Source organism: Octopus bimaculoides, chromosome 10 (genome assembly GCF_001194135.2).
Source record: "Octopus bimaculoides isolate UCB-OBI-ISO-001 chromosome 10, ASM119413v2, whole genome shotgun sequence".
NCBI lineage: Eukaryota > Metazoa > Mollusca > Cephalopoda > Octopoda > Octopodidae > Octopus > Octopus bimaculoides.
The window spans coordinates 16,541,235-16,550,254 of NC_068990.1; the positions used below are offsets into that span (position 1 = coordinate 16,541,235).

A 9,020-nucleotide genomic window follows, 5' to 3' on the forward strand; every position below is an offset into this window, starting at 1 on the left:
ATATCTATATCTATATATATATATATATATCTATATCTATATCTATATATATATATCTATATCTATATCTATATCTATATATATATATATATATATATAGATATCTATGCATATACGTCTACATATACATCTCTCTCTCTTTTTCTCTCTCTCTGAAAGTATTTGTCATTACAGTATCGAAATGTGATTGTTTCAGTTAGAATAGTTTCATTTTTAAAGTATTTGACATGAGTGTTTTTGTTTCACTTTTGACACGTAATACTTAAATAGTGGAGGAGATATTATGTTGCCGTGGGCTCGAACTCTGCAAGAAGTTAAAATTTTTTTTTGACTAAAACACAACTGGAACCCTAAGTAAGGCATCTGTAAAATTTGAATAAAATTGGTTGCGTAGTTCTCGAGTTTTAGGGATTCACACACACACACACACATTCTCATTTTTATATATATAGATGACCAACAAGGACATTTAGGATTTCAAGTTGCAAACACCTCTTATACAACAATTAATTTTCTTCCATGATCATTCCTCTGAATATGTCTCACACTCACAAGAAAACCTTCACTCTTCAGCTGTTTAGAATACTATATTACTCTTTCCCAAAACTAGCATAGTGAAGCAAGTTACTGAGAGTCAAATGTCTTAGACATAGATGCTATACAGTACAAGTAACAGAAAGAAACCACTCTTCTATTCTTCGTGATCCCTCACCCTCAAATACAACTATTTGAGTCTATTTCTATAATAAAAACTTTTTTCAATATGTCTTCAATTAAGTGAAGCATGATAATGCTTACGAGATACAAGTACCAAAACTAAAAAGAATTTATGACAAAGTTATATAAAATTTACTATTCTTTGATACAAACATCAATATGAACTTGGAGAGTTGGTGAAACTAGAACTTTAACCATTATAGTTATCCATGAATTCAGAGAATGTGTTAATAAACTATGAAAGCTACTTAAATTTACCATCAGCATAAATTACTTCCAGGTCTTGGCACTAAAATGTATAGCTAGTTAGCTGCTGTGTACAATGCTTATGAAGTTTATAAATTTTACCTTCCAGCATTCAGGTCTAAAGGTGAGCCAGAACTTGTTTACAATTCATAGACATGCCTCATGTAAATTTCATGAAAACAGCATAAATGTGGTCAGTTCGCATGGTTGCTGAAGGCTTTCCATTAATGTAGAGAGATCTCTGCATGACTATCCGTCAGTTTATTAGATCAGAGAATACTGATTCTTTCACGAATTTTAGTAATTAGACTGGTCATGTTGGGGCACTACTTGAGTTATTGTCAAACAAATCAACATCCCCTGTACATGTTTTTCTTAAAGCCTGGCACTTCATGTATCAGTCTCTAAGTTACAGGGACTGGTTGACAAGCACTGGCGTGAGAAAGACAAGTTTTCTTTCAGTTTCCATCAACCAAATCCACTCACAAAGGCTTTGTTCAGTCAAACATTAGATATTAGTATTAGTGGGACTGAACTCAGAACCATATGATTGGGAAATAAACTTCTTACCACACAGCCAGACCTGCACCTGTTTATAGTTTTAACTACCATTAGTATAAATAACATCACCTTAACAGACCAGTTCAAATCATTTGTAACACACACACACACACACACGTAGAAATGGAATTTGTATTCACCAAACATAATGAGGTATGGAGAATCGCCATGGAGATTTTTCTGATCAATATCATCACCGTACAATTTGATGTAGCCACCACCACAGTCAATATTCTGTTCATGTTTCACTGTAAACTGGAGAACAAGTGGTTCGTTTTCATTGCTGAATTTATCAAGTTTAGCTGAAATTCCATAGAATTTAGCATCTTGTGATGTTTTCAAGCCTGCAAATAGGATTTAGAAAAAAATATTACAATGACAGCATGGGCAAAATAAAAATTAGTGACAGCATTATCCATGGGTGAAATATGGATATATTGTATATGGAGTTATGAAATTCTTATTGAGCATACCTTTGTCTTTGACAGCATCACCATAAAATTTTCCTGCTGATATTTCAAATTTTCCTTGATCACTGCCTTTGTATATTGAGTCGACCCATTTTGATCGCCAAGAATCATCTGAAATAGAGAAGTAAGTGCTATTGTAACTTTTAAAAAATCCTTTTCCAGAAAAAAGTAAGGGGGTGGTCTTAAAGTTTACCATAAGAAATGAAGACGAAATAGCACCACTAGTACAATCTAGAACTTTTAAAACAAGCTTTCTATAATTGTCGTTGGGAACTAATACCTATCACTTTTGATTCAACAATTAATTTGTCGAATTAATTATTTTGAAACCCTCTCCACCAAAGCCCAAAATTTAGTAAAAGCAAAAGACAGAAAAAAGTACAAAACTTTGAAAGCAGTGTTACAAGTTAACCAGGTAAATGAATTAACATTTTCACGTGACCTTAAAAAGAAACTATTTTGCCCACGCCCCCTACTATATATGTCAGTGACTACAAGCTTGAAATAAAATAAGCATGTAACAATATCAGTAATTATGTTACAGGGGAAAATACCCCAAGAGACCACTCTGTACACTAAATACAAGTCCGGCAGAGTCTCACATGTAATAGGAGAGGAGTTGAAAAACTTCGAGTAAACAACCGTGCAATAGAAAATGAAGTTTTTCAACTCCTTATATTACATATGCGCAACCCAACCCGTATTTGTATGGAAAAATATGCAAGCTACGGATTTCTTTCGGTAAAGCAATCCGATATAGAAAGCAGATATGGCGATAACAGTTTTAAAACTGTAAGTAGCTCTATTTGCTTTGCTCAAACCAATTTTTCTTGAGAAAATATTTATTACCATTAAAATGTGTATAATTTCTATTCAAGTGTAGTGTGTAGGTTAAAGCATTACCGAAATAACATTTAAATACTGCGCGAGATAAATATTTCATCTGCTAACAAGGATTAACTGATATGCCATAAAGCCAAACCTTATTTCTTACATAGTTAACCCTCATATTTTATTTAGAATGCAAAATTTTTAAACGGTGTTATCGAGTACCGGTCAGGGTTTTAAAATAATTTTAGAATTCCGGGCTACAAATTAGTATCAAATTTTGTAAGGAAAACAACTAAAGTCCCCAACATTGCATAAATTCTTCACTGGTCTTGGCAGAGATAAAATAAAGGCACAAACTAGCAATCACTGAAACAAACTGCAATGCAGCTGGCTGCACCAAGGGAGGTCTGCTGAGGGAGAAGACTGTGGCAGACGCATTCATTCTTACACACGTGGATATTAATTCAAGAATAAAAGCAGGGTTGGCATGGAATCAAATTATATCTAGAGTATAGGAAACAAAAAACAAATGTAAATCCAGATATGCTCACATGTATCAGATAAACTACAGAAAAAAAAATCATGTAGAAACCGATAAGAAAGACCACATGCCGCTTCAGATATATCCGCATTTTGTTCCAAACGTAAATGCTAGTGAGATCAGCCACCAGAATTGGTGGCCCAGAGTGGTTGACATAGTTCAGAGAAAAGATGGACGGCAACACATACCCGTAAAGCCGACCTCTATTCGGCAAAAACTTGTTTTAGACAGAAGGAACAAAATCAGACAACTATAACCCACTTATATCTAATCTGTAATGATAAAGAGCATTTACAAGAAAAATCTCCATCAAGGAAACCATTATGGCACTACCGAGACCTACACAACCCGGCAATAAGTATTTTTTAATGTTTTGATCTAATCAGGACAAATTAGACAAAAAAAAAAGCCCAAAATATACTGCATGGTCTGTATTCCCCACTTCTTTTCCCAGATGGTTTAACCGTACTGGAAAAAAAAGTTCTAATACACCAGCATCAGCGCAATACCTTCAGAATTATTTCTAATTCTTTTTCTACCTTTCTATTTCCAATGATTCGCAGAAATTAATTATTAAAGAATATGACAGTTGCGTCGAACATCAATAAGCTCTTGGATAGAGAGAGAATAATTTCCAAGAGTGGAGGAAGTGATATGGTGGTTGAATGAAATAACCTAGCAGCATATTTCTGACACATCAGCAATGATAATGTCTAACAAAAAAAAACAGGGACAGAAATTTTGCCGGCGGGGAATAGTATTATATTATCAGTTTAATTCAACACATTTTATCGAACCCGGCGCGATTTTAACTCCAAAAAAGAATCTTAACCAAATAACGCTCCATCGAGTAAGAATAATAATTCCTAACCCTGACAGAATAACCATAAATATTGCAAGTGTTGCTATTTAATCAGTTCCAATTTTTGGAACATACACAGAAAATAGTGTATATTTAATACATGGCGTGGAGGAATCATCGCTTCGACAGTCTTCATTAATTTTTTTCTTAATATGAACCTAATGTGTATATACTTTTGTATTTATATATGCATATTTCGTTGTTGGTCAATTCCTTAGGAGCTGGAGTTTCACTGCGAGGGGAGAGCATTAATATTTCTTTTCTTTACTTTGGAATCTTAGCTTCGTTAATTGATTTTTTTAAAGACGAACAAACCCAGATAAAATTCTAACTGAACATAAACTTAGATTACCAATTTGAATTTGGGACCGTAAGATCGAGAATACCGAATACATAACATTCGGGGTATTTTGAATAGATATCTATTTTTCTGCATAACCGAAGACACAGATGCATATAATCAGCAGCAATTGGAAGTCTGAGAAAATACCGAAACACACACACACACATGGCTTTTGAGTTTTCTGGCAGTTTCTCCAGCCTATCATTGAATTGCATATGAAGACTAATATTATTACTGCCGCTGTTTAACTGAACCTACGTTGATAGGCGTTCCAGCCATGACCACCCTTTTATTATATATTTGGTCCAGATGGACTATATGTAATCTGAAGCTTTCCTCCCTTGTTTTATTTATTATTTTTTTTACGGAATCCCACGTTTTAGGCTATGGAGATTCCGATTCTGAATTTTTTTTTTCAAAAATCTCAATTTCAAAATTTCGATCCCCCCCCCCCGGTTTTTATATAGATCCACAGGGTAAACCTAACCCTAACCCTAGTTTTGTGAGATTTGGCTGTTATTTCTAGCATGTAAATAGCCTGCTTGGGGGGGGGGGATTGAAATTTTTCAAAAATCTCTACCATATATTTTAAGGGTTAGTGTTCAATGTGTTTTTTTTTAAGATAGTGATTCAAAGACGTTTGCTATTCCTAGCAGGTGGAGTAGTAGCTATTAACATCATTAGGGTCGTCCCTTGTGGGTTGTCCTCAATGTTTTGGGCCCTTGTGGCCAATAAAAGAAAGGCATACATTGGATTGACAGAATCATTAGAGCCTCGAACAAAACTCCTAATGGCATTTCTTTCAGCTTTATTGTTCAGGGGTTCAAATCCCGCTGAGGCAATCTGTAGCTATTAGTCTTACGTTGTAAATAAAATAAAGTACCAATCAGGTACTGAGATCGATATGACTTATGATTAGAATAAAAACATTACTATTAATATTAGACCCAAGTTAGAGATCATCGTAGATTTACATTTAATGAGCGTTAAAAGGAAGGCGTTTATGGACATTTTGAAATTATATTTCATGAAACATTGCAAACAACTTTTAGCTTCTTTTATTTAAAAAAAAATAATAATCAAAGTGTCAATAAAACTGCTAATCCATGGAACCGAGTCCTGCTACAGACTGCAAAGAGGTTTCGATTCCAGGTCAAAGCCATTTTTCTAGACTAAATAAAATCTTCAATAAAAAGAACTGGATTGAGCACATTTTTTCATATTCTAAGCTCCTCTCAATACAACTGAGGATGTAATTAATGAAAACAAAATCAACGTATGGATTTTTTTATTTTTTTAATTTATCTGTGTATTTTTCATTTCGGTTTTTTTTTTCTCAACAAGCAAGGCAATATCTGTTTCCAAAATATATATTTCAATCCCTAGCTTCCAATTGAGATTTTTAATTTAGTTAAATCGTTTTATTCTCGTTCAACTAAGTGGAATATCTGAAACTGCAGTAAAAATAAGGGAACAATATTGACACAAGTAATATTGCCCGTCGTCCCCAAATAATTAAAATAATGCGATGATGGTAACAACGATGTTAATGTTGTTGATGATGAAGAGGGATTTAAAAAAAGAGAAAGTTTGTTACTCACCAATGAATTCTTCTTTGAAATACACTTTCGCATTAGAAAGAGCAACTAAAACTAAGAAAAGCCCTCCGGATAGCGTAAGGCGCTCCATATTTTTTTTATTATTTATTGGTTTGTTTTAAAAAAAAATTTTTTCTTTTTGGGGGTCGAGCAGACACTTGCGTCAAATTGAAACCACGGCGCCGACTGAAGGCCAAGAGGGTTTTGTAGCGATATTTGTTAGAGAGAGGTGGAGGTGAGGGGGAGGACATGTGATGAAGACAGATGGAAGCTCTTCATTGGTCGAGACGTTCAACCAATCGTAGCTCACCACGCGCAATGCAGCCGTTGTTCAATCGAAATATCAAACGTTAGTTACATTAGTGTGTGTAATTCATTTTGAGAATAAATTCTACGGTAGCCCCAACCTGCAACAAATGTTATAAATGCAAACCTAGTTCTCATTCATTCCGCCACAACCACTGCCAGTTGTTGCTGTCGTCGTCATGAATGTCACCACTGCCACCATCATCATCATTATGGTCACCAAGTTTCCTTTTTCGTCTTATCGTCATTCATCATCACCTTCGTTATCGTCATCAAGCTTTGCTCTTTATCTTATTGTCATCATAATCATCATTTACTCATATATTTGTATCTAAAATGTGTTTGAGTGCTTGTCCGTGAATAGTGCAACTTGATAACTCCTGACAAACCAAGTCCGTGAGTGATCCGAGTTCAGTTCTCAGTTCCAACTATTTCACTTAATCCTTCTGGGAAAACCAGGAACGCCATAACGGTTATTTTCCTCCCATAAAATACATAACAAATGATCAATAAAAATGAATGCTTCTGGTCATAAACATTCGGGGTTTAACGCGGTTATTCCTGGAGGAGGGATAACCCCAGTTCAGCCTTGATCGAGTAGCTCTCTAACCACGAGCATTCCAGCTGTTTCTTTCCCGTTTTTTTTTTCTTTTACGGATATGTAGGTCTAAGTTATCCAGTGTGTTCTGCGTATCCATATGTAGGGTGTTGGTTGAGGGAGATTTAGCTGCTATTTCTAGCAGGTTAACGGTCACATAGTGGTTACTTCAATGTTTGTCCCTATTTAGATGTGTGTACGCTCAGAACTGGCAGCAGAAATTTAGCAAAGTGAAACAAGGTTACTTTACCCTTTCTCTTCCCCTTGTCCTAGTAAGTGATTGGAGGCTCCTTCCCATCATCAGAAATTTGGGAGGCCCCCTCTGAGATGTCTGGGACAAATGTACTAGGCCATGCATATGCTCACTTATGTATGCCTATATTTGTATTAATTTACTTTACATCTTTACTAGTTTCAGTAATTTTGGTTGAGGCCATTAAGTGCCGACATGGCTGTGTAGTTAAGAAGTTCACTTCCCAACCTTGTGGTTTGGGGTTTTTAATCCCACTGTGCAGCACCTACTATAGCTCCTACCCAACTGATGCTTCGTGAGTGAATTTTGTATCCAGAAACTGTGTGTAAGGCCATAATGTGTGTGTATTTGTGCCCTGCTTTTCCCCACTTGACAACTGGTATCCATTTACATACCCCATAACTTAACAGTTCAATCCAAGAGATCAATAGAATAGGTACCAGATTTTAAAATTTAGTATACAGGGCATCAATTTATTTGGCTAAACTCTTCAGGCTGATGCCCCAGCATAGCTGCAGTCCAAGGGCTGAAACAAATAAAAGATAAATGAGAGACTACAATAAATTTAAAATAATAGCATTCCTTGTACAACCAGAAATGTGGACTTCTACTGGCCTAAGTGATACAATAAGTCAATGTATTTAAAAAGCATGTGGTGTTCACTTCCAAAAGATCATAATTACACATTTGTGTGATACAGTAATTCATAAAGAGAAAAATAACAATTTTCACTTAAAGCATGAATGAAACTTTGAGTTAAAACACTAATGAGGTTACAACACTAATGAAAGTTTAAGTAAAAATTGTTGCAAAAGTAACATTACATATGCCTAAAATCCTCTCTCTCTGTCTCTTTCTCTCCTTCAGTTAGAAGGGCTCCTCTTAGCTCCTTTTGTCTTGCCTATAAACACTTTCATTGGTAGTTGTTTGTCTCTATTTCACTTGTTTTCCTTTTTCCGGAAATGTAACAACACCAAGATCAGTTAAAAACTAAAAATGAAGCATTTAAAAGACATAATGGACGTCCATTGAAAAGGTACAGATCAGTGTCATGAAAAGTATTTTAGGGGACATAAACAAACATCATCATCATCATCGTTTAACGTCCGCTTTCCATGCTAGCATGGGTTGGACGATTTGACTGAGGACTGGCAAACCAGATGGCTGTAACAGGCTCCAATCTGATCTGGCAGAGTTTCTACAGCTGGATGCCCTTCCTAACGCCAACCACTCCGAGAGTGTAGTGGGTGCTTTTATGTGCCACCAGCACAAGGGCCAGTCTGGCGTTGCTGGCAACAGCCACGCTCAAATGGTGTTTTTACATGTCACCTGCATAGGAGTCAGTCCAGCAGCACTGACAATGACCTCGCTCGAATGTTTATTCATGTGCCACCGGCACAAGTGCCAGTAAGACGACACTGGTAACAATCACACTCAAATGGTGCTTTTCACGTGCCACCGGCACGGAAGCCAGACCGCCGCTCGGATGGTGCTGTTAGCACTCCACTGGCACAGGTGCCAGTCATCAAATTTGGTTCAGTTACAATTTCACGAAGGAAGGTTGGCATGGGTGCCAGTCATCGAATTTGGTTCGATTTCAATTTCGATTTCACTTGCCTCAACAGGTCTTTGCAAGCAGGGATTTGTGTCCAAAGAAGGAAAGGTATGCATAAGTAGGCTGGCTACACCCCTGG

The 9,020-nt window shown here is 36.1% G+C and overlaps 2 protein-coding genes across 2 annotated transcripts in view; one reads left to right on the plus strand and one right to left on the minus strand.

Moving 5' to 3' along the window:
• The window catches only part of LOC106879949 (calreticulin), a 21,393-nt gene extending 15,021 nt beyond the window's left edge, over positions 1-6,372 (minus strand). Inside the window, exons 1-3 of the mRNA XM_014929713.2 lie at positions 6,173-6,372; positions 1,998-2,105; positions 1,665-1,868 (exon numbers count right to left, since the gene is read on the minus strand). Of these exons, the coding sequence (XP_014785199.1) occupies positions 1,665-1,868; positions 1,998-2,105; positions 6,173-6,260 (400 nt within the window). The 5' untranslated portion in view covers positions 6,261-6,372. The remainder of the gene's footprint in view (positions 1-1,664; positions 1,869-1,997; positions 2,106-6,172) is intronic.
• The window catches only part of LOC106879933 (uncharacterized), a 53,057-nt gene continuing 46,577 nt past the window's right edge, over positions 2,541-9,020 (plus strand). The window contains exon 1 of the mRNA XM_052971056.1: positions 2,541-2,786. Coding sequence (XP_052827016.1) covers positions 2,764-2,786 — 23 coding nt within the window. The 5' untranslated portion in view covers positions 2,541-2,763. The remainder of the gene's footprint in view (positions 2,787-9,020) is intronic.